At 41.0% G+C, this 26,806-nt stretch overlaps 1 protein-coding gene and 1 long non-coding RNA gene across 2 annotated transcripts in view; both read right to left on the bottom strand.

The window, feature by feature from the left end:
* Positions 1 to 1,087: 1,087 nt before the first annotated feature.
* Positions 1,088 to 25,822, bottom strand: peak1 (pseudopodium-enriched atypical kinase 1). The gene is made up of 4 exons (XM_053319652.1): positions 22,333 to 25,822; positions 14,396 to 14,643; positions 6,799 to 7,610; positions 1,088 to 2,970 (listed from the first exon to the last, which is right to left on the bottom strand). The coding sequence occupies exons 1-4, from the start codon at positions 25,692 to 25,694 to the stop codon at positions 1,573 to 1,575; spliced, it is 5,820 nt and encodes a 1,939-aa protein (XP_053175627.1). The 5' UTR covers positions 25,695 to 25,822; the 3' UTR covers positions 1,088 to 1,572.
* Positions 25,819 to 26,806, bottom strand: part of LOC128359213 (uncharacterized) — a 73,296-nt gene continuing 72,308 nt past the window's right edge. The window contains exon 3 of the long non-coding RNA XR_008321430.1: positions 25,819 to 25,829. This is a non-coding gene — a long non-coding RNA (uncharacterized LOC128359213). The remainder of the gene's footprint in view (positions 25,830 to 26,806) is intronic.

Below are 26,806 nucleotides of genomic sequence, written 5' to 3'. Positions count from 1 at the left end.
TACGCTGAACTTAACTTTGTTTCTAAAGTCGCAGAATTGAACTGACATCAATCAGTTTATGTGCCACAAAACAAAAAAAAAAGGAAGAAAGAATTAGTCAAAGGCTGCATAACATGTTAAAAATGTTACTTTTACCTCCAAAGACAATAACAAAACAAATCTATTCATTGCACATACTCCGACAAGAAACAAAACAACAGCCGGGGAGAGTTGTGTCCCATTTTAACTTCAAAGCCTGAATATGATTGAGAGAGAGAGAATACGTCTAAAACTTGTTTGTTTACAAAAAAGCCAAATTTAGCTCAGCATTCATCACCTACCTCCCTCAAAGCCCTGTGCACAAGTGTTACAGTAAGGTGTGATTCAATCATTCAAGGTGTATATTTTTTGTTAAATCAACTCCAGACTGGCTTTAACCTTATTAAACATAAAAAAGATGACATTTCATTAATCTGTGCAAACTTTGGGATTAACCAATATTACTTACTGTTACTGTAATTATATCTGAATGTATTTTATAATAAACATCTCTGGTAAAATCTTGTAAAAACATCTTTAGTCAAAATGGCAGTTCTTTGGCTTCATTGGTGAAACACGTTTCACTTTTCCATCACTTTTAATTAAAATAAATCTGGTTAGACCTAATCAACTTGATTAGATTTGATTTTGAAGATGACTAATCCATCATGTCAGCCAGTTCTCTTCAGCCACAGCTTTTTTTTCTGCATTCCCTTAACTTCAAATGGTCTCCCTTCATTTCTCTTTTTAGTTTTTTCATAATTTGAATCAGTGTCTTTTGAGGAGTGAATCTTTTACTAAAATACAACACTATGTAATAACGAGTTAAATATTCTGGATAAGTCTCTATTCCTGATGCTATATCAAGTTCCCTATCCAGACACAAAGACAAAGTGAGAAAATCTAAATGTGAATCTGCTGAAACTTCTCTATAAAATATTAATGTGTAACACTAATGTGTAACTATAAAATCTCAGATTTATTCCATTTAAATCTGCCTCAATCCACCCTGAAAACTGTATCTAACATACTGTATAGCTCTCACAACTCCATAGTTTTGCTGAAAAAACACACACATCTAAAAAAAATCCCTCACACATTTGTTGAATGTCTTTGACCAAGTACTGGTGGAGTGTTATAACATGCAGGATGAGCTGTTAATGCCAATTCACTGTCAAGAGCCAGAATTTCTTTCATCTGCTACCATATATCATATTGCCTTGGCCAATGTTAGAGAGCCACTTCATTTGCTGCACTTCCTGCTGTTGGTAATGTGAGTGCTATGAAAACCCTCGACCATGAAGCTGTTGGATGGGGGCGTGGCCTCTCATTCTGTGGATTGATTTGAAAACGCAAACACAGGCACACACACACACACACACACACACACACACACACACACACACACATTGCACAACCAGCTATTAGTGTTAGGTGAGCACTGTGGCTGCTGCTACAAAGCTGACTATTAGCTTGCATCACACATTAGCGTCAGCAGAGGGACCACACAGGGGAAGTTGGATCTGTTGCCATAGTAACAGTTAGCAGAGGAACTCACAGTGGCTGTGACTGTGTCTGTGTCAGGTGGAAGGTGTGTGAAAGATGTGTTTGGGTTTGGTTCTGTGCTGCGTGCACTGGCTGTGTCTGGTTCTGGGACGGAGGATGTGGCTGCGGTTGCTGCAGGATGTGCACCACTCGGCTCAGGGTGTCTGTGGTGGCAAACGCCAGATACTGGCAGCACAGCCAGTCCTCCAGGCTCACACCGCATGCCGTGTCCATTGAGCGCTCTGCAAACTTGATCATCATCAGTGTCCGCTTCAGGTCCAGCCAGTTCTGGAGTGTAGCCTCGCGCTGGCTGGAGGTGGCTCCTGACATGGGGCCAGTGCTACTGCAGCCCAGTGCCTGGAACAAGTCCTCCCGAGGGCCCCACAGCAGGCACTGCAGGCAGGCCCGGGCCTCAGACATCCGGATCCTTTCAGAGGGGTTGACGGTGAGCAGTAACCTGGCCAGCTGCTGCAGGCCCTGTGAATAGAGTGATCGAACAGGCAGCGGCGGCAGGTCAGCCCACGTGTACTCCCGCTCCTTGAGATCTGGCGTCTCCTCGAAGGGGTTTGGCCGGTGCAGCATCTCATAGATGAGGATCCCGGTCTGGAACTCGTCACACTTGCGGTACTGAGTTGCTGTGACGATTTCGGGTGCCAACCGTGATTGGTCGCGCAGCGTACCAGGATCGGCGGTCATGAGAGTGCTCTTTTGTTTGGCTTGGGAGAAGTTACTGATGATGAGGCGGGCGGGGCAGGTTGCGTTGGCGGCTGCAGCAGCAGCACTGGCAGCGGTCGCACCGGCGCTGTTGCTGCTGCTGTTGCTGTTGTTGTTGGGCTCCAGGATGTCCAGATTCCAGGGGTTGCCAGGTTGGCAGTGGACCAGAAGCAGGTTCTCCAGTCGCAGGTCGCAGTGGGTCACATGATAGGGTTTCATGTGCTCCAGGCCAGAGCAGAGCTGGAGCAGCAGCAGACAGACCTGGCGCTCATACAGCTCCGGGTTATGGGCATGTCGAGACACCCCTTCCCGAACAAAGTCAGCCACCGTCTGGAAGGGGACTTCACGTGTGATAACCACTACTCGACTCCTTAAGCGGCCGGCGGTGGTCATGTGACTTGCTGCTGAGGTTTCATCTAATTTACCATTTGAAGCTTTGGTGTCTGTTGTCTTGATTTCTGTCTTAATCGCTTTCTCTTTCTCCTTCAGCCCATTAACATCTTCCTTATCATCCTCTTCTTCCTCCTCATCCTCTTCTTCCTCCTCCTCTTCCCAGGGTAGCAGGCGGGTGGGGACATCAGCCAGGAAGTGTCCACAGTCCTGCTGGATGTTGAAGTGCACGGCCAGGCTCTGCCTCACTGCCAGGCTGTGGAAAAACTGCTGCTGGGTCTCCTTCACTTTGCTCCGACAGATCTACATAAACACATTTAGAGAAGATAAGGTTAAGGTTTGTGATGAAGCTATTGCTATCAATGCTTATTACCCTGAGCCACAGAGCTCCAACTGTTAAAAAGAAATCAATGAGACACACTGCTGCATTGACTGCAATAACCCTCCATTACCGTGAACACACACACTAGTTAATTCTGAGTTAACCTCATACACTCTCTTAATTCTCACAAGAGCATCAAATGTGTATTAATTCACAGCTGATGTTCCCGACAAATACACCATTTACTCCTGTTTGACTAACATTTTCTAAAAAATACAAGGCCAAGCTGTTTAAGGAAATACCAGAGACTTAACAAAATAAAACAGTACATATATATAATGTGACCAGTTTTAAAGATTTACATTTTCATAAGGGACCAATGGGCATGGGGCTGGAAGGTACTGAGTGATGTACTAACATGTGGATTTTCAGTATTTGTTGATGGAAAGAAGCATACAGATCAGCCTGCCTTCTCTTTTAATATGACTGAAATGTCAATAACCTTTAAATTATGATGATGATAGAGTTTTTTTTATATCTGCAAAGCAGTAGTAAAAACTGCTGTAATTGCGATAGACCTGCTGTTATACTGATATTAAGAGACTGCTATTAATCAGTTAAATAAACAAATAAGAAAACAAGAAATAAATAATGGAATAAAAATTAATTTGAGGCTTCTAAACAAACAGCAATCTTCTGCAGCGTTGGGAACAAAACACCATTTTAGCAGAAGACGTGCGAGAGAACTTGAAGATCAAAGAGGTTTTTTCTGTTTCAAAACGAGACCTCCATCCCACTCTGTTTCTCCAGAACATTGCAGCTCACGCCGTTAATGATACACAGAGCTGAGAGGAGCCGAAAGCGGACTGGAGGCTGTCACAGGCGGCAGTGAGAGCGTGCCTCTGCCTCCTAAACCACAGTGACAGCCTCTGCAGCTCTCTTGTCTTTCTTCACTTTGATCACAATGGAGAGCGGAGAAGCTGAGTCAAGGAAGGGATCAGTCTGCAGACGTCACTAAAGACATGCACTAAAATACCAGCAAAGAGAGTGAAGTTATGAGATATTTTTGGCTGAAGGATGGTTCGTGTGAATATTATCTTAAGTGTAGACGTTACCTTAATTTGCAAAGATTTCACTAAGAAGAAACATGCTTGAAAATGATGCAAAACTGTCGAAGATTGGAGAAAGAAATTCACCAGAACAAACTAAACAAATCATTTACTGATGATGCCAGTATAACATTATGGAAGTAAATCTTGTGATGATTTCTGATGCCATGTATTGTGAAAGATGGCATCATGTGTTCTTTGAAAGGGGTGCTGCATTTTTATTTGTTTGAAGTGTCAAATTGAGTGTTTTAGTGGAACAAACAGCAGATATACACCTACAGAGGAATAATGAGAACATGCAAAAGAAATGAATGAGTTCCTGTTTGCATAGAGTAATGTTGATGAAAGTGCAGCATTAAATATATTAACTTTTTTTTTAAGGTGTTTGACATTCAGAATATCATATCAATTCAGAGGAAGATGTTTTTTCTCATATTAGCACAAAAGACTCATTTACTTTTCAAGCAAAAATAACATAAATAACATTCCCTTGTGTCAGCATTGAAGCCGTCAGTATTTGTAGTTCTTCTTTGTCTCATGTAAAACAAACTGTCAGACTGTCTCTCTTTTGGCTGTTGGGTTTCAGAAAACCGTAATGGGCAATTTTCAATATTTTTTCTGGCAATTTGACACCAGAGTATATTGAATAATTGTGAAAATTTCAGATTAATCAGTAATAAATATATTTTGTTTAAGCCATTATAATTATGTTAGAGAAAACCCTTTACACATGTAAAATAAAATCTTGCTAGTTTATAATAATAATATAATTTTCTCAAGATCGTTAATTTGGACAGCTGTTTTTTTTGTATTTTTTTTAATGAAGACATTAACAGGGTTCCAGTTAAAGTCAATTCTAAGTTATAATCCAACATTTTATCAGGACCTTCAAAAACTTGTCTTTGACCAGCAACAAACTTTATGTGTGAGTGTGTGCGTTCATGTTCTTTTATTACTGTTACACCCTCTGCCACTTCACTTTATGACTTCTATTAATGCAGACTTTAACCTTCGTGATCTCATATAATTAATCATTTTATAATTTATGTACATCTATTAGACTGTGAAGTGAGATGAATAAAATGTATTCCTTCCGGCATTCCTTTCATATACGCTCTGTACAGTAACTCTTTAGGTATGTGCAGTGGATATTTGTTTAGACATGTTGGCTTTGAGGCTGCCTTCTATCCTTTTTCTAGTAAAACAACTTTGAGGACACATTTGTAGACTTTTTCTCTGCTGCTTTTCTCTACATATCTTAGAAACTGTATTGCAGATTTTAACACAGAACTCCAGTTTCATTTTATTATTTCCCTCTTGATTCCTTAACTCTGACATTTTCGTGATAATTTAAAGCAAACAACCTCACTTACTGAATTCCTCGGTGAGTCGACATTTCACATAAACACGCTAAAGGTGGGTTATGAATAATTAGCACTGTATTAAAAATATCACAGCGAGTAAAATCTAATTTGCAGGAGGATCAACTACACTTGAGGGTTAAGGGAGGCAGGAGCACGACTCGGCTGCATTAAAATGAAAAGTTGGGGAAAGTTTAATTGGGAAGTTGTGCTCTGCTGCTTCTGCCTCTCCTGGTTGCCTTATTTATGGATGAGCATCATAAAAAAACAAGACTTTCTCTTGAGCCTGCTGCTAATATGAAGGCAAAGCTTTGAAGTGCTGTGGAGCGCAGAGAGTTTCATATCCTGTGAATAATGCAACCTTCATCCATATCTGCTTTGTATTTAGCTTCAGAACTCTTCCGGCAAGTTCTGCCCCCTCCCCCCCGACCCCCATGCCTCTGTCTCTTTTTACACACACACACACACACACCCACCCACACACACACACACAGAGTAACATAAATAACTGCTACCTTCCCACAATAACACAGAAAAAGCACGAATGCATGCACACACAAGACTTATTGCACAAGGTCATGCCCTAAAGGCGAAAAGTTTAAGTGCCAATATTTCAGCACAAACACCTTCCTCTGCTACAGCTAAGGGAGTGGGAGGTGATTCAACAAGCTGAAAACAAAATATAAGGATTTCACTAATCTACTCAAAGGACAGCAACCACCAGACTATAAATGTGTCTAAAAAGACCCTCACAATGCAATGAGAATGCAAAATCACGCCTAAAAAAACAAACAAACAAAAGAAACACCACACACTAGTACATTTCAACTAATAAGATGCAAAAGAATAAGCTGATTGCTGAAATACTATGATTAGAGTGTATATACTGTAGCTTTCTTTTTTTTTTGGGGTCAGGCCTAAAATTGGTAGCTGTGGGGGAAAAAAAACTTCAAATACTTCCACTGAAAAGTGGAACAAACTGGCCTCAGTTAGTGTAAGAGTCAAACAAAGTTTGAGGACATGTAATTACATGTAATTAAATGCAATGTGTGAAATATAGTACTCTACTACATAGATGGCAGAGAATTAATACATTTTATAACCAAATTAACAGTCTCTGACTCTTTCACCATCATGGTTTTACATGGCACACCGCTAAATGTATTTCACCTTAATGGAAAGTGTCAAATAGCTTCTACAAGGCATTAACATTAATAACATTAATATTATAAATTCTCTTTCTGGCGGTAGAAAACTGAACGGGTCAATCTGATTGTTCTCATTGCATTCATGGGAAACATTTTTTCATATCCATAAATTACAGAACCTGAAATCTCACCTTGATGGCGTAGTTGACCAGTGGGTCCTTGGCGTAGGAAGCAGTGTAGTATACAGCATCTCCCGCCTCGCAGCAGGGTTTCCCAGTAGTCAGCCTAAAGTGGGACCAGCTGTCAGTGCCAAACCTCAGGTGATCCTTCTGGCCAGCCATGAAACGGTCCTCGCATTTGGAGGCCAGCTTCCGCAACGTTTCCGTGTGAAGCCCTCTGATCCTCCCCACCACCTCATCCCAGCTGTCCAACCCCCTGTAAAGAGAAGGTCTCTGGGGCTTGGAGCCTCCTCCTCCAGAGGCAGAACCTCGACTGGGTGGCCGAACCCTCCCTCCAAGAGACTCCGTACTTGGGTTGGGCCGCCTCTCTCTGGTGGCACCAGGTGCAGCAGCAGGTTGGTGAATAAGGGAGGACATGCTGTTAGTCGGGCGGCCCTTGTTGGTGGCTGTGGCGGCTGATGGCCTCTCGAGGGAGTCACCGCTCTCGTGGTCATGGACTCGGTGTGGCTCGGAGCTGAGAGAGGAGCTCTGACTGGCTGTCTCCCAGGTAGAGTCCAAGTCGTAGAGAGGGTTGGCCACACTCAGGTTGGTGCCCCCAGGTTTAGCTTCAGCCCGAGGTCTCAGGGCTCCCTGGGTTAGCTCTTTGCCTCCCAGGCTGGGCTCTGTGCTGGGGCGAGGAACGGCCTTTTTAGGTAGCGGTGGCGGTGTGGCCTTCGGGGCAGGCTGGTCTGTAGGGCCATCAAGGTCGATGGAAGCCAGAGTGTCGTTGGATGCTTTGATATTCCGTGGCTGTTTCAGTGGGATCATGTTGGCTCTGGACTGACCTGGAGGGGAAGAAGGATCAAACTGTATTTATTGCATGAATAAATAAAATGAGTGCAATTCAAACAGAAGGATTGCATTTTCTCTTCGATTCCACTACTACGCTACTAGGCCAGTCACTACAAACTCAGGCTGTACCTCAAAACAACATTTCATTTAACATTCTAGCTGGATTTCCAGTGTTTCCAAAGGTACCAAATATGTCACGGTGAACTTTGAAGAAACATATATGAGAAGGTTTTCAGACATCTAGAATATTTCTATTTGACGGAATGGTGCTGCAATATAAAACAGAGTCTAGGATTTCAACTCAGTTCAAATATCATATAAGTTGAAGTGCTGGAACAAGTTCATAAAGAATATACTATGCGATACTGTCAGACAGTGTGTAATAAAATGATATTACCAACTTTAAAACAACTTAAATGGGAGAATGAAACATTCAACATGATGTTAAACCACTGCTGTATATAAAAAGCTAAATACATGACGGCAGAAGTAAAATCCAAAACCAAGAAGGCCATATTATGTGATGAACACTTCTTCCTTGAATTGCACACCTTGAGTTGGTGAGTCTATATTTACCCAGCTCTATCACTTGTTGCTGTTGATAGGTTTGTGAGTTAAGAGAGATTTCAAGCATCTGTGACAGCCATAACTCCTTAAATTTGGTTCACAGATTCAGAATTCAGTGTGGCTTAAATAGATAAAAAATGACACCTGAAACACAAATAATTCCTCCCTCTTGCACCCTTAGCTTGCTGCTTGTTTCTCCCACATGGTGTTTGAAGCCGCCTACTGGCTTCCTGCCTCTCATGAAAAAGAGAGGCTGACACGAGGCTGTGCGCTATGGCACGTGAGGGAACTGGTGGCCCTTAGGAGAACTGAAGCCAGAGAGCAGGACAGCTGGGCACAAGTCGTCCCTCCAACCATCCAGCTGCCCGACTCAATCTGCGCTTGTGCTCTGCAGTGAGGCTTAAAGAGGCAGCACGGAGAACAAATTTATCAGTGGCTTGAAGTGACCTTATTTTTCTGGGATGGTGGTGAGTGAGAATTGGAGGGCTGAGGGGTTGATTGCGTTCCCTCGGTATTCTCTGGAGTTGAGGACCGCAGAGGCAGATGGGTCAGAGACAAGTGTGTGATAAGATGAAGAGCACAAAGGAGTCGTGCCATTTGCATGATGGGAATGAAACAGCCTGGTGGTTTTAACTGAGTGGGTGTACGAGGTCACAGACAACCCTACTGTGCGGCTTTTTACTCACCAGGGAAGAGCATGATTTTAGAAAGATCATGATGAAAGGCTGCAAAGTATTATAAGATTCTGTCTTTCAAATTCACATCGTCTGCCAAATTACTTTTCCCGTCCCTTCAGTAGGAAGCTTTACTTTAACAAGTCATTTCTTTTTGCACAGCACAAACGCCGCTGATCACAAACTCTAATAACATTTCCTTGTTAAAACGGTATGAGTAACTCCTCACGTGTACGTCACTCTGCCATCGTCTTAGGAAAGCCTTAAGAAAGCGCAGTCAGGATGAAGTAAATGAGTCTTGTTAATCCTTCCTGGAACGAATATATTTAATGTGTTCTTCCACCAATCTGCAGTAATCCATCCAAGAAAACAACCGCTCCCTCCCCTCGTCCAGTCACAGGGATCTTCTACTGCAGCACTGTGGTTGTGATTTAACTTATTACGTAAGGCTCGCTCAGTTTGTGATTGTCATTTCAAAATAGAAAATAAATAAAAAATACATAAGTCCTCTGGGGCAAAGTTTAGATTTGGGGCTATAGCTATATTTACTTACTGAAAATGTTGACATGGTTGGAACCCTTTTTAACTGAACTGAGTACAATTCAATGGCCTTTTCATACATCAATTCAAGGAGTATTTGTCAGCCTGGTTCCAGATCAGCACTGTAATTTAAAATTTTGCATAATATTGTATTTTCAAAAGGGATTTTTAAAGGCCGTCCATGAGTGTCTAATAATAATTATAATAATAATAATTTGAAAAAAAGAACAGAACAAAAATGCATGAATGCCTTAATAAAAACTACAAAAAGATGGAAGTTTGGGGAAAAGTACAGTACAGTGAGACTGTCACAGATCATTCTAACAACAAGTTATTTTTGAAGATTATAACACACTGTTGTTACATTTAACTTTATTATAATCTGTGTCTATGTCCAGGGGATAAAGCAATACAGAGTCCCAATCTTTTCAAATATCTGCACAGGTTTTTATAGCTAATTGCATTTTCTTGTCCTCCAGAGCACAGAATCTCGTGTCTGAAACAACTCTTTTGCTACTGCTTTCTATTTCAAATCACTCCCAGTCTGGGTATCAATTCATGCAAATTCAGAGGCATCACATTCTCCCTGCTGCACATTATAATTATAGGAGGAAAAACAAACAAACAGATGCACACAAATGAAAGGTTATAGAGGGAGTTGCAGTAAACAGAACACATATTGTGCCGCAGGGCTGGGTTCATTTCACGTCTATTTAAATATATCGACAATATAAATTGAAACTAACAATCATAAATGGTAGCAGATCTATTTACTGTACAGTCATCTCTTTAAAGACTGAATATGAATCTGCTAAAACATTTAACTTTCTAGCCTGAGTGACATAAAACTGATTTGTTCTTAACCTTGATGCACTGTATATTATATAGGTAAAAAAATATTAAAAATCCATATTATGTAATTTGATAACAATTCCAGTAAACAGAGACTACTATTGTCTAACATTTATTTGAGATGAAGGAACTTGTTGCTGTAGCAGAGGGGTTATTGTTCAGCTAACAGGCTGCAATAAAACTAACTATGACACTGTAACAAGAGGAGGCGAGGCGGTAAAATACAGAGGAGCAGAGGGGTGGAATGAAGCGAGAGCAGTGGAGTGGGTGGCAAGAGGTGGTAAAACTGACAAAGTGACAGAGAAGGAGAAACAAAAGAGAAAAAAAGGCGAGTCAGAGACACCTGATAACAGAAAGATAAACAACAGATAGGTGATGAAAGAGACGAACACGTCGAGATAAAGAGCCAAACAAGCTAAGCAAGATTACCTCAATTCCACTAATGCCTTTTTAGGTAAATGCGGTAGAGCAGCTGTGAAGAGAGGCAGAGTGAACTGCTTTTCTGCGCTTCCATCTCTGAGAGTCTGTGTGTGGAGCCGCTGGTGCCAACAGGCAGGCTCAACGCTCCCACCAATACTGGAGATTTCTCACTGAGTGAGGCAGTGAGCGCTCTGCCTCCTACTGCCTGATGGTCTGATTTAAAAAAGAAGTGTGTGTAGACTGTATATATAGTGAGTGAGAGAGAGAGACACAGTTATACTCTCAAAGTGATTATGTGTCTCTACTCAAATGTGTGCAAATATTACTGCAGCTAAAAGTGGACAGCGAAAGGAGAGAGAAGCAAATCAATTCTGTTTCTGCAATTCTGACAAGTACAAAAGAAACTTCAACTGGGCATCACATTCAGCGGCTGTAATATTAATCTTGAAGCCCACATACCCTCTCAAAAAAATGAAGTACTGTAGGATGCATTAAGGCGGACAAACAAAAACACACACACTCCTGCCTTGTTCCTCATTAGAGGAGAGAGTGAGGGGTGAAATTGGGCTGCAGGCAGCTCATCATGCGTCATCCAGGGAGCTTTTAGCACATTCACAATATATCCGTCTACATAGCCAGTGTGCATTGTGAGCCTCACAAACGCAAACAGAACATACTCAATTTGCATATGTCCTTGTAAAAAAAGAGAAAACTAATTAGTGCAACAACACAAACACAGAACAGTCTCTGATGAATTCCTTAACAAGAAACAAAGACCCACAAACCTTTAAAACCTCACAGTAAACACACAGTGAGGCAACTCAGTCGTGCATTTGTACGACGCTGTTCCGCCACTTGATCACAGCGAAAGGCTTTCCCACACACGACTTCATGTTTTAAGTGCCCTGCTATGTGTGTTTGACAGCTGTGCCTACCTCTCTATTCCCCACGTTGCTTATAAGCTGCCTCATCTTAATGTGCTCGTTGTCCCACCGCAATCAACCCTGTAATGTAATATACTCTGATAATATTTCCACTGACAGTGAACTGGGAACTGTATTAGAAATATTCCTTATCATGGCATAAGAGAAATATCACGTTTGGTCTACAGTAGTACTGCAAAACCTTTAGGAGGGTAAATTGGCTCTTTTTTTATTTAAAAAAAACCCCCCAAATTTGTCTTTGTCACTTTCAGACTTCACTTCCAATTCCTCTTTGAATGAGGATGTATTTGAATTTTGAGCCACTCGTATTGATGATATTGAATAGATATAGATATATGTATAAAAAAGGAAACAAAACTATTAGATGATTATTATGTAGTACCAGCCAAATGCCACTCTTTGGCTTCAAATGATGTCATGGACATTGAGAAAGCAATAATAAACTCTCCACTTTTAACTTGTATTTCTCCCCTGCTCCCGCTCCATTTACACTAGAAAGATCAGCTTACACAATATTTCTGTCTGGAAGCTATGTTTATTTGCTAGAAAAGATTAGATCTGTGTTCAACAAGCAGAGGAATCCTATGAAAATGAGCCAAATGCATACAAGTGAACAGTTTGGGCTGAAGAGAGAGACTTGTGTGCCTTGTTTTTACTAGATTTGAATGTTTAAGTGTTAAAGCACAGAAAACACAGAAAGAATGATAATTATTCTAGGATATGATATGAGGATACAAGCTTTTTCCTTCGTATACCCGTGGAGAAAGATGTTGAAAATATACTGCATACTAAACATGACTATCAAACATTAGACAATCTCAGCGGGGCAGAAAGACCAGCCTTGTCTGACCTCCAGTCTGACTCCTCTATTATAATTCGCTCAGTTGATAAAGGTGGGCCTTTGGTTATTCTCAATAATAATGACTACAGTATATAGCAGAATACTCCAGACAACCACTAGATACAATTTTATATATTCATATACTAGATGACCCGAACCCCAATTCAAAGTCATTAGCTCGAGGGTACAAGAGGATCTTTTGAAATTGGAGGAAATTACTAAGAAATAGTACACTCTCCCAAAAGTTCATAAAGCCCGTCCTGTCTTCTTTTATTAAACACACAGGTCTGATTTCTATCCTGGAGTCACTAGATCCTCTCCCTGCAGACTGCATATTGGTCACATTTGATGTTTGATTGTTCATAAATCTTCCCCATAAAGGAGTCATTTGAACTCTTGAATATTTTTTACAGTTATGTAATATGTACTTGAGTCCTTTAAATCATTGCAATACTACCCTAGCTCATGTTTCATACTTTTTCCTGCAATAAAAAAATGAGCTCCAATATGTCTTGTAAGTTTGTTAATCTATAAGAAGGATATCTGGGGGGAAAAAAAACCCTAGTGCCATCAATCCTTTCTGTCTAACATTTTGGTTTAGAAAAGCTATGATGTAGGGGCACTAGAGACCAGCTATAGTCCTTTTGCAGCTTTTTAAATTCAGCTTCTGATCAATTCAAGTTAACAATGAGTTTTTATTTGCAGGGAACCAGCTTTCTTGAGACCACATCCATTGTGCTCATCACCTTTCGTCCTCTCTCCTCCTCTCTCTATTAGAGGTCACGACATCAATGGCAGTACATGTTATTGCACTGTGGTAAGGAGATAGGTATGCATTACACTGCATGTCCAAAAAATGTGCTCTGATAAGATTTCATCCCAACCAAACAGGGACAGATTAGCAGGAGCCCAACTCTCAGAGACAAAGTCTGCCAGCTTCAGATTAACTTAAATGTCTTATTTCTAGATTCTAAATTGCAAGCTGTACAGTAGGTGATAAGATGTGTCGAGATGTGCTCCAGCTGGTTTAGCAAGGAATAAATTATGACCTGTCACATGTTAAGGTGTGCTGATGCTGGAGAATAATTTAATCAGACAGTCAGGAGTGAATTGGACTGCACAAGCAGACAGAACCTGTCAGGATTCATCTACACAATGAGGTGAGAAACCCACTAAATAGAACCAGCATATAGAGGCATATATTAAAGTTTCTTTAGAAATAAATATTATTGTTATTGTTCTTATATAATCAAGAAATGTGTAAAAATCAGATTAAAAACCAGATAACATTTGCAGTACAAACACTGGTGTTTAACCATGTGAACTGTTTTTTAATTGCTCTGAGGGATTTTGGCGCATAATCAGCAACTAATTTGCATTTTCTCTCCATTTTTCTTTCCACCTCTTTTATGTGAAGCATATTCTGAGCTGTACTGGCTACAAGGACTCTATTTACTGTACTGCAGTGAACAGTGTCTTTTGGCAGCAAACAAGTTTTGAATGTGTTGTGATATAAATTAAAGATGAAGATCTTTTTATGTATACGAAAGTGATGCTTATTTTGTTAACTTTTGGTAGAAAACCAAAAATATCCTACAGTAACCTCACTGACTTAAGGCTGGTGCGTCAAATGGTTTGTTACATAAAACCATCCGCGAAGTCGACCTTGTAAAACTGAAAGACGGCAGATACTTTCAAAAAATACTTGGCAGGTGATTGGATCACCATCTACCACCATCTATCACCGTCTACCATTATTTTTCCAACTTGTGATGTTGTGATCTCATGAATCCAGATGCCTGGTGAGGTAATGCAGATTTTGTAGTGCCCCCACTTACAACACAGTAAATACTGTGTTTTGTTAGCCATCTAGAGCTCGACTACACACATATGCACAATTTTAAGAAACCAACAAGTTCTCTTGTATGTGCCCTTCTTACCCAGGTTGCTATAGGTGGCGCTGCATTGGCTGGAGGCGGGAGAGTGAGAGTGATGGGAGTGATTCCCTTCCTCCTCTGGCTCTCCTAGGCTGGCGCTGCCCTCGCTGGCTGAGGCTGGTGTGGCAGCCTGGTTTGCACGGCCCTCCTCCCCATCCCCAAGCACCAGCCCCAGATTCACTCTGGCAGGCAGGGAGGCGGCACCGGGCAGCTCCCGATCCCTGGCATTACTGGCACCGCCTGGTACCTGGCTGCAGATGACAGAGAAAGACATGGCTTAATTAGATATGAACATGTGCAATACTTGCTCTATTTACTGTGCAATTAAATGATTTTGTTTACTTTATCAATTTGATTAAAATCTATATTTCCCATTGTATTGATTTTGTTCCATATTCTGCTGATGGCAAGGTTTAATTCTGAAACTATGAAACTATCTGCAAAACAATTTAAATAGTGAGCTGCGCTGTAGAGGCTAGTGTTTATAAATGATAAATCTGCTGCTTTTGATAAGTGCTTCCATCTGTGATCTTTCATCTTGTCTAAGATAGTAAATGGTATCTAACATCAAAAGATATTAACAAAATATATCGAAGAAAAGATATGAACAAAATACAAAGAACAATGTTTTTTATCTGGGGCATATTTTCAATATCTCAAATCACTACTTGCTCAGTTCATCAGCGTACTCACAGCCTAGCCTTCTCAGCGAGTGATGAATTTGTTAGTTAGTGGGGGCTTTTGAAGTCTGATGCATTTCATATGCAACTACACATATGTTGCTTGAAGGAAGGTGGAAGAACAAGGCTGAGCAGCAGGTCACTGTGGAGTGTGTTAATATGCAAGATCCTTCTGTGACAGTGGGTTGTGATTTGAGGTGCATAAAGAAGTATGATAAATTTCATTGAAATCTGCCGTAACAGATTGATGGAAAGGTGTCACATTACAGTGACAGACTTGAATGTGATAATTAAACATCTTCTTTTTAAAAATTCTGACACTTAACAAAGCTCCAGGAGTGCATTAAAGAAATCTGGTTGTACTGAGAGATAGGCAGACAAACCATGAAGCTTAATGAGAATGATGAATTACACCCGGCTGCAACTAAATTTCTCCTGGTGAGATAATAAAGTTTGACTTCCTGACTTGACCAAAACAAAATTGTGATTTCTGCATCTCCTGACTCACATATTTAAAATACAACACTGTCACCTCTGTTTATGTCTATGTGATCATTATGGATTGTGGCATTATGAAACACAGTGCTTATCTTCTTTATGCATTTTCTATCTCTATTGTTATCACTTTAACTTACAGCAGATGATTATACGATGTTGACATAGCATCATAATGTACTGACAGTTGCCCAACAGAGTTGTTGGAACTAGAAATCTGGGTCATATCTTAGAGTTTGTTATAGCCAAAAGTGAAAGTGTAGAGTGCAATCAGTGTGAAGTACCTGGGGATGCTATGAAGAGACTTGCTGCCAGATATGCAAGTTAAACAGACAATCTGCCTGTATGACAATGTGTCTTCTTAAGGAAGTGACAGTGTGACAATTGGCCTGTGGGCCCTGTGAGCATCATTACTGCACTATATAAGAATTTAAAAAAACTTCACTGAAATGCTACACATTCAGTCTTCTCTGTTAAATATGGACTAAAATATAGGCATTGTTGTTAATCTCCTAGTCAATTAAGAAGACCAGCTTTATAAAATTCTAAATCAACAAGATGGATGATTAAGTGATAATCCTATAAATAACTTCCAAGAACAAATCCAAACATTGGCTCTAGTCAGGTATTTTCATACAGGAGTTCAAAGAACCAGGCTAACAAGTTGAAACAACACTATAACCAATCATTAATTAGATGAAGCAATAAAGTAATGAGAGCAAAACATTAGACATTCAATACATCTGACAATGATGATGTGATAGTTAAAAAAATGTCTGTCTGTCTTGTTTTTACATGTGATTATGTTTTTGATAGTTGTCTATTTTTTAACCTGTCTGCAAGTCAAGTTTCCCTTAGGGGACAATGAAAGCAACTGAACTGAACTGAACTGAACTAGGCCAGCTGGTTGTAGTGGGAAGTAAGAGCCAATGTGTGTAAGTTACCTAAAATATCTAAAAACATAGGCAGGTTTTTTTAACCGTCACCAGGGTAACTGTGCCTTGCTGTTCAATGCTGAATAAAGCTGAACAGCTGGAGCTTCATCGAAAACCATCTGGGATCAGTCTGCCCTTCTGATCACAGTAAAAAGATACTCAAAGCAACCTGACTATTGACCCCTGATCTCAGGAAGTTCAGCCGCAGCCTTTCAATGTGACCTGAGATATTAAAGGCTCAGACCACCTGGGTTGTGGCCACCCAGGTAGAGTGGTACTCTAAACTACAGTAGATTTTAACCCCCACTATAATACATCAAATACCTGCTGTGACTGCCATATGTTATTTATTACATTTCAAATGTTTGTGTGGTGAAATATTGTTGACTATCCTGACACTGCAGTTTGATTCTTCATTATCTCCCACCTTATCTTTTTTGTCCTTATGGTGAATTTAGATAAAAAAAAAAGTAATTAAAAAAAAGTTCAAAGTAAAACAGAAGGGAGGGAAAATAGGGCAAAAGGTCACAGAGTTAAAAAGAAAAGAAAAGAAGCTGGTTACATTGCCACAGGGTTGTCACGGGTGGGGCAGGTTCACACTATGCATGTTTGTATTATCCTGAATCAGATGTGTCATTTCCTTTGACTACAATATTGTTTACTCATGTCTGAATATGACTAATGATTTATGTCACCACAGGCAAAAAGTCCCTGTCATTACAAAAAAAAAAAAAAAAAAATTCCACCTCAAGAGACAAAGACACAGTTTATAGGGGGCTTTGTCCAACTTAATGTTTCAGGCAGGTAGCCTAATCTTTTACAGTATCTGGTGCATAAACCTAGTTCATAAACTGAAAGGTGGAAACTAAAATAATAAAACAGTGGTGTGGAGGGGGGGGAGGGGACTAAAATAATATAAATAATATAATAGTTACACAAAACGTGATCCAGTTTTCACTAATTATCAATTTATATGACAACATGTTTTAAGTAGAAACAAATGACTACTACAACTAAGATGAATCAAGTTCACGTTTGTTCCATGTTTAAGCACACCACAATGTAATAAAGTAATTTTTGGAGAATGACTATTTCTGAATTCCTTAAAGAGGCCCCCTATGAATGTTTCTACAGTAGAAACACCCTATACTATACTTGTATTTTTGAAGCAGTGATGTTCTTTAGGAGAACATAAATGTGGGACATTTTGACCATGATGAGATAGAAAAGTGAGCATTTGAAGAAAATATCCAATTGCTCAAAGGTCTGTCTCTACCCAAGGGCTGTGTGTCTGAAGAATGATCAGATCTGACATGTTTATGATCTGTCTTTGTAGACCAGGAGCCCTTTGTGTCTCTTTAAAAGAGAGTCAATCAATAGCTAAGATGCCACAGTACGTTACTTTCACACTTGCCAGCAGTAGACAATTTATATAAAAGGGTTATCACAGTTTGAGAGCCAACTAGAAAACAAGGATTAAATAAAGTGTGAAAAGATGGAGGCATAAAAACTGTGTATACTGTAATTAGAAACAAAACAGCATAAAGTGTGATATAGTGCAGTACAGATGGTTTACCAGAAACTGCCCTACTTGTATATATTAACTCAGTTTCCTCTTCTGTTCTTCCCTGTTTGGTCTACATGAATAGATTAGTCTCAACTTGACTGCAATTATTGTTCTGTCCCTTACAGAGATAAAACATGAATCCTACTGAAAACCTAACATTGAATGTGTCACAATTAGCTATACAAAGCAATCCAAAATAGCACTAAAACACAGAGACATTCCTCAGCGTATACTTCTGTATGAACAAAACATTCAGTGCAGATTAGACACCTCAAGAAGCCCTTGACACAATAAATACCTTTATGGCTGATACACGTTTCAATGTCAGGACCCGACTTGTTCAGACAGCATAAAGCTGCCACAGTACATTTCATGTTTTCTCAGACTTCTGCTGCGAGAAATGAACAATTGTTGGTCCAAATCACAAATCACAAACCTCCACTCCCTACTAGGTCAACATGACTTCAACTGACCTGGGTGGTCATAGTTGTTTACAGAGGTGAATGAAAAAAAAGGGCTTCAGTTCAAGCTTACCCACTGTACTGGCTTACACAGCTTCCCATCTGGAAACCTTGAACACAAGGCAGAAGTGAATTCACATTCTAGTGAAAGCAGTCACTGCAGACTGGCCTGTTGTGAAGAGTCAAAAAATATTTTCCTGCATGTGTCTTTTCCTCGTCTTCCTCTGTTTCTCCCTCTTTGAATGTTCTTACCTGTCTAAGGTGATGTGTGTTTGCCAGAGCTGAAGAGCACGCCCACTGTTAGCCAATAAAACAGCTTCCAGTCGAAAAGACAGAGTTAACCCCTTATCTGCCTATCAATACTAAAGGTTCGTAAAATGACCTGTGTGACTGGTTCATGACAAGTATCACCGACCTACTGGTCTGTTTACTAAGAGACAGTTCTGTTTTTTTTATTATGTGACAAGTCTTTTCACTTCCTGCAAAGTACAACTCCATCAAATGTCCTTTTATGGTGACCTACAACATTACCATTTGCCAGCAATACCTGTTTGTGCAAGCAAATGTATGTGGAAACCAATTTAAATACCAAACATTATTAACTAATACATTACAAACCTGAGAAACTGTCTTTGTTGCACAGACTCATTTTTCAGAAATATGTCATGTATGAATTTAGTGTTTAAACTGTTTTGTCTACCTGGCCACTGCAAATGGAAATTACTGTAGCTAATAGCTAAATCTGGTATGGCACATCTCATTTTTTTGTGTGAGATGAACGGTTTTTGTACCTTGTCCCTGACCTATAAATGTAATAAACTAAAGAGAAACCTTAAACTTTAGAACTCCAGCACTTTGCAGAAGCACTGACTTGAGGGACATTAAGGTTTATAAAATCAGTCAACCTTTTTAAACACTCTACCTATCCCTTTGTCTGTAACTAAAGCACTGAGGAATTTATTCACATTCCACAAGCACATTCCTTCTGTAGACTTTGATATTGTCACATATTCCCCCAGACACCGCTAAAGGAGGCTTGCATGTAGATAGAAACATAAGAGAGATGTTTAGCTATTTTATGTTTTTTTTTTTGGGTAAAGTCAAAACCACGTACCAATACGTGAGCTAGACACACAAAGTGAAGAGGCACTGTAAAACCGATCTGACAAAACAAGTGAATAAATAAGTTACTAATTGACCAGTTCACAGCTGTAAACAGAAGGGTTACAATATGCTGTTCAAGTAAAATACGGCAGGTGTAGGGAAAATGAGGCTGAGTAGACCAAAGGTGAAATGCTTCAAAGAGTTTCTTTCAACGGGTCTGCTTTGAAATACTTCCTCATTGGCTTGCATGGTTGTGGCTACAGTTGGTAAATGTATCTCATCTTTTGCATGCGTACATTAGGGTACTGCAAAAACAATAAAGTAAAAAGACTGAATTATTTTGGGAATGTTTTTAAGTAAAGTAATAAAACTTTAAAGATTGTTGCTGGTTTCATTACATTGTTAGCAGCTGTTCAGTTTTTTTCATGTTGAAACAGCTGTTTCCTGATGTTGAATGCTCAATTTAACAGGAGAAACATTTGGTGTATGAGGGACACCTGGGGATACTGCAACAGCTCATCTTTGTTGCTGACATCAGCTCTGAAGATGGTATCAGTCGGTAGAGAGTTCAAGTTATTTTACTCAACATTACAAATTAGCTTCAAAGACTCAGACTCATGACCGAAACTAAATTAATCTTTCTTGATTTGAGTGATGATTCATTATCCTCTGTGTGCAGTGAGAGCAGCAAAAAACTTGCTCTAACTAATGACTTGGATTTTGGCATCAAACTTTTGGGTAACATACCGTATACTGGCTACCATCCAATACATAAAGCACTGCATCATCTATCAAATTTTAGTGTGGTATTAGCTAGACATCACATTTTAATAGAAAAACTAGAGTGTATGTGTTATTTGTACCATTTGTTATAAAGTGTGAGAAGAGACAGGAACTTCTGGAAAGCAAGAAAAGAGTAACTCGAGCTGAAGCTTGAGGAAGAGAGAAAAGCAGGGATGCTAGAAAAGAGACAGAATGGGGGCGAGCTCTTGACAGGATGGAGGAGTGAAATATTTAAGAGTTCACAGAGCTCGGGGCTCAAAGGAGAAAAATTTGGAAGGAAGGCATGGAAGAGGATTGAAAATTACAGGAAACAGAGAAAATGACAGTGAAAATCTGAGCACCTTAAAACCAACCCACAAGATGTGGATAATATGAAAGTGGCTGGGACACAAAGAGAAGATAAGAAACAGATGAAGACAGTATAAAGGAGGAAGGAGAATATCTCAACGAGTACAGTGCAGTGGAGTTTTTCCTGCTCATGATATGACAGGAAGTGGTAAGGAAATGCTATATATGCTATATATTTGTTGCAACTATGTCATAATACTGAAGGAAATCACTACTCCTGAAACATCAAGATTATTTTTATATACACCAGGATGAGTCACAGGATTCATTATTGAATCACCAAGCGATGAACTCAAAGTGGAATTTTTCAAATTTTTGCAAGTACAAAGGCTGGATTTTTATACCCACTAGACTTAATTCATTGTAGATGGTGGACTTTAAGTTTAACTTGAAGTATTTTCCTGCTGTCAACAGACTTGTAAATATTGTGTTAAAAATGATGACTACACTCAAGACGTATGGGAGTTGTTTTCAATGTGCATTATCACACCTGCAGTCTAAGTGATTAATACTTCACATTATTAGTAGCACTTTCATTATACAGCTTCCCTAATAAATTATGTTCTTGTTTGGCAACTGCAGTATCCATTTGACTTATTATCATTTTTGAGTGAAACGAAAAAAATAAACTTCATGTCCAAAACAAAAAAAAGTCACATTAAGCCCAAACAACTTTATGATATAGGAAATATACTTCAAGAGACTAATCAAAAGGACAATAGCCGGTCAAAAATAAATAATTAACTTATTATTCAAGAACATGGAAAGTGGAATGATGAGTAAGTGTTGTTTGTGAATGTGTGTGTCTGTCTGGTTGGGCGAGTGACAATTTGATGCAATTTAAGTAGCTAAAGCATTGATTAATAGATTAAAGTTCTATCCGACCACTGTTGGATGACTTGTAACAAACTGAGGGTCCCTCCTGGAGGGATAACTGCTCAGCACAGAGCCTGCTGTTCAGGTAATAGATAACATTAGGGAAGAGACCACATACACTGCGCAGGTCATGCAGTTGACCGAGTAAGTGGGAGAGCAGAAACGCCATATTAAGATCAAACACCTCTAGAATCTATGATGAGGGATCTGTATGATAAGGGGAGAAGCACCCCTGGCACTTTGGAGTAGCAGCTGGCAAAGGTTGAGCATCTTTATTTGTGCTTGGTCCCATGAGTACACTGAAGGCAATGCATGCCTGGGTAACGGTAATACAGGCATCTCATGCGAAACGATTAATTTCTTCTGTAAAAGTTGTTGTACTGAGCTGATTTGGGTGTGTGTGAACTGAGGGTCAAAATCCTACAGGTCTACAGATTTATTCCATGCAAATCTGTGCACCTTGCAAATGATGAGAACACATTTTTGATCTCCTTCCTAATTACATACAGACATATCCATGATATTCTGATGAAAATCCACATTTATCTTTATCATATTACAAACAAACTTGTAATCAGACTCATTACTACAAAGTACTACTACTACAGGCTTGACGCTGGTCACTGAGGCATCTTTTAATATTGTGGTGTCTGAAGAGTAAATAAAACCTAAGAAAATATTGGATAAATACCTCATGTCCTTGCTGTTGAAATCACCTCCAGTGGTGTTTGGGGGTGGGGTCTGCCCCGGGCTCAAAGGTCTGGACTCTTTGCTCTCATCAGGTGTCACTAGTGAAGTTTCTCTGCACTCCTCTACTCGTAATTCTCCTTCTCCATCACCAGCAGTGCTGCCACTCTCTGGTTTGTAAGTGAATATGATGGTTGGTTTCTGAGTGGGATCCTCAGGTTTGGCCTCAGTGAACCAGTGATGATGTTGGATTGGTGGTGGTGGAAGCATGTGAATGACTGTTCCGTCAAGCCCAACCAGCTTCCCCCTTTCCTTCTCTGTCTCCACTTTCACTCTCTGCTCGTCCTCCTCTTTCCGCCGACGAAAAAAGCTCTTGAAGGAGATCCAACGTTTGGGTTTGGAGCTTTCTGAAATACGTCTCCCCTCTCCACCTGGACTTGCTTCACCTTCACTGGGTCTTACAGGGGAACTGGAAGCTGAGCTCTTGGTCCAGTTGCCAAAGTGTCTCTGGAGGATATTAGAAGCATGGTAAGGGGAAGATGTAGATCTTGGAGGGGGGAAGGGGGGACTGGGCTCTGACCGGGTGCTGGAGAGTGTGACAGCAGCAGAGGCACTCTGGGATTTAGACAAAACTTTTGAGGGCGTGTCCTTTTTGGGTTTGGAAAGACAGCCATCAGTTGCAGAGAAAAGAGACTTGGGTCGTGTGAGGGTCTCCTTCATGGCATCAGGTGGTAGGGCGTACAGCTCCTCAGAACTGAAAGTTTTGTCATGTGCTGAAGGTGACTCTGGAGGAGACTGAGGAGGCTGGATGGAGGCCACAATCTGTGAAAGCACAGTGCTTGCCTCCTCCCTGTGGCTTACTGTCCCAGGAGACAAAGCTAAGTCTGTCTCATCATCATTACTGTAAGTAGTGTCTCCACTTGTCTTGCACGTGCGTGTAACAGCATTGGCAGTGGGGCTGCTTTTAGGCAGGTTTGCAGTAATGGCAAGAATGGCAGGGGAATTTGTTGATGCATTGGGAGATAGGGCCCCAACTGTGGCGCTCATCACAGTGCTTGTCACAGTGCTAGAATCTGTAGTGGTTTTAGGTTGTAAATTTGCTGCTTTTGACAATGCTTCAAGTGGAGATTTTATCTCCTCAAAAGAGGCTCTCTCTGATGTCCCTCTACCAGAGATGGTTTTCTCTGTTGAGGAGGACTGGACACTCTCAGAAGATCCAATCTCTTCATATGTATGGCTGGGCACCCTATTACTTACACCTACTTTTGGCTGGTGCAGTTCCCCACTAAGTCCCAAGAAGCTCTTGTACACAGCTAAATTGTCATAAGCGCTTGGATTGATAACTATAGGTACTTTTACAGCATTCTTGGAGCTGTTGGCATAGGCTGGCTCATCTCGAATAATGATTGGAAAAGGAGGCATGCCTGCATTATTGAAACTGTTAAACTTGATCTCTGATAAGTTGGGGGATTTTACTGGTACAGTGCGGGAGGAAGACAGCCCAGCAATGGGAGAAGTGGGAGCTGACTTGTGGCTGCAGTGTGGAAAAGAAGGGCCAGGAGTACTCCCAACCCCCAGATCAACTTTAGGTATCTTTTGGCGAGGACTTGTCCACACTTCTTGGTAGCGTATGCTCCCTAATTTCTTTCGGGAGGTACTTGATGGAGCTACAGATGTGGTTGAAGTTGGCTTGACAGGTGTAGATGGAGAAATAGGGGAGGTTGGAGACAGGGGCTGACCTAAAGGAGTGCTACAGAATGATGTAGGGCTTGAAGGCATTGACAGGTTTTTGGGTTTTGGAGTAGAGTCTGGAATCTGTTCGTCTGTGTTGGCCATGGATGCTGACACATCCACTACAGTATAAGGCTTACAGATAAGCGATTTTTCCAGATTCACTACACGGTATGGTTTAGCTTGCTCCTCTGTGGGACTGAAACTTATAGTCACTGGTTGACCAGGAAGGGCCTGGGGCATTGACGCACCTTCTCTGCCATCCTGTTCTTCTAATCTAATTGCTAGGACAGCCTTGTGTGTTTCAGTCACCTTGAGTGGACTCAGTGCTCTGTGGACGGGCTCCTTTTTTGGAGGAGAAGTGCAGGGAATAGGTGCTTTGGAAGATGTGGGAGAATGCAAGCCATTTCGAAGAGCACAGGATGCACTGCTCCCACTGCTGGAGGTTGTCCGAGAATCCTCTGGTAGTGATGACGATGATTCTGGAGAAGTTGTGGACTCTGAATTTGTGAGGAAACCACTGCCTTGCATGTCACGTGGCCCATAAGGAAGAAGAACTCCATTGGAGTCCATGGATGGGTATCCATTCAATATCTCATCATAGCTATCATCATAATCCACCGCACAAATCCGCATCAGTGAGCGGTTTCGAAGTGGAACAGTATTCCACTTTTTCCCTGCAGCAAAGGGCACTGGAGACAATGTGGCTGCTCGGAAATGTGCAAATCCTGGTTGGCCTCGCATTCGAATCTCCATGGCTAACAACTCTTCATCACTTTCATCCCAACTCTCATGTTCATCATCATCCCTTTCAGAGTCTTCCTCCTCATCCTCCTCATCATCCTCATCTTCATTAGAAAATTCTGGGTAGCAAAAGCGACCACCCTCTGTACTGATGATGTCTGTGCTATCACTAAGGGATACACGTTTTTGAGTAGTGCCACCACCACTACCGCTGCTTCCAATGGCAAGACAGCTTGAGGCTGGAAGGCCTCTTTCCAAGGACCGTTGGTATGAGCTACTGATTCGCCCCCAAAACAAGTCCTTAGACACAGAAAGGTGCATGGGGCTTGGGCCAGGGCATAACCCAGCAATCTCCTTTAGGACATCCGTCAGTCCACTATTGTTGTTATTTCCACTAGGGGTCACTGGGCTAAGTGGTCCATAACCCTCAATCTCCTCACTGCCATCCTCTCCTTCGTTGTTGTTGCTAGGACCACCTGGCCTCTTACAATTCAGTCCATTGCGATTCCAGACCGTGAAGGCTGATGTTTTGCCCTGTTCTATTACATTTGGTGGGCGTTGCATGTTGCCATCTGGATCCAGTCCTGCAGAAGAGCAGGGCAGCATCATAGTCGGCTTAACAGCAATGGTTGGTTTCTTAGCCACTGGTGGACGGAAGTGTCCTGAGCGGGCAGACCCACTGCCAGCCCTCTGGGAGTTGCTGGCAAGGTTAGGATTGGCTCTGGCCCCAGCAGGGGGTGGAATCAGTTGCTGAGATGCCGAAGGCCTCTGTTCAGAGGGAGGCTTCCCTCCACCACTCTGAGCCAGACAGTGCAGACTCTTAGGTTTAAAGCAGTTCTTGCACTCTCCTGGTTTCCACACGTGCTCGGTGAATGTGCTGCAGGCGGACATGGCTGCTGGTCCCGTGAGGCAGCCTGCTGGGTCAGTGGACAGGAAACCCCTCCATGAAGCTATTGGCTACAGGAACTAACTGTAGTACAAAAATGAGGAACTCTACTCAAGCCTCAAACATTAGGGAAACTGGATCTGAAAAAGAAAACAGAGGAGAAAGGCACAAATTAAATATATTTTAGAATAAATTAATTAGTATTCATTGTTAATTCAATTGAAAACATTCATTTGATTTAGTTGCAATTTGATGCATCACCTAACTGCACAGAGTAGTTATTAATGTTAATTAAGAAGGTATGCCCATGCAGGAACAAACTACTGAACCAAACAATGAAAATCAGATCCCACTACACAATTAGACTTGTCACACACACAGCTGAACTGAAATTTAGAGGGAAGCAGAAACATTAACTGTGAGATAATGACTCAAAAAAGCAGTGCTACTTTGTCTCCATTAGGTGGCACACTTTCTCTACTTAGCAGCCAATCTATTTTATGGGGCAGTAATCTGTCTCTTCCTAACCCACAACTGGACCTATAAGACTTAAAAAGCAGAGGGGCAGAAGTGAAGAGGATTAAGAAAGCTTATTTCTGAATTGCTGTCCTGCATTGTTGTTGGCTGTTTCAGCCAGGCTTAGGTGAGATACAGGTATTGATAAACCTCAATGTCTTTAAGCCTATGAACCAGAGTGATTATATAGAGGATGGAAATAAAATGTGCTTTAGCTGGTTTCACATGTACTGAAGTCTGACAATACCATGGAGACAAGAGTTTTCCAGACACATATATATACATTGCTGTCTGTAAGTAGCAGAAGAGTACCCAGGTTTTGTGGTTTTGGCTCTGTTTTCCAGCACACTAGATTTAAAATCAATTAACAACTGAGGGGATTAAAGTGATTATGGGTGCTTAGTTACAACCATACTGGAACCGTGTCGGACAAGTAACTCTTTCCATATGTAGTCACCACAGTTTTAGGACAGTTAAGCAAGATTTGATCCTACACATACTGGCTGTTCATTGGCTCGAGGCAGCCCCCCGACTTTTCACTTGCTGAAGACCAGACTAAAAGGGAAGTGCCCCCGAAACCAGCAAAAACTGAAGAAAGCCT

The sequence above is a fragment of the Scomber japonicus genome, chromosome 5, assembly GCF_027409825.1.
Source record: "Scomber japonicus isolate fScoJap1 chromosome 5, fScoJap1.pri, whole genome shotgun sequence".
NCBI lineage: Eukaryota > Metazoa > Chordata > Actinopteri > Scombriformes > Scombridae > Scomber > Scomber japonicus.
The sequence above is the reverse complement of the archived record's forward strand: the minus strand, read 5'-3'. Positions and strand labels throughout refer to the sequence as shown.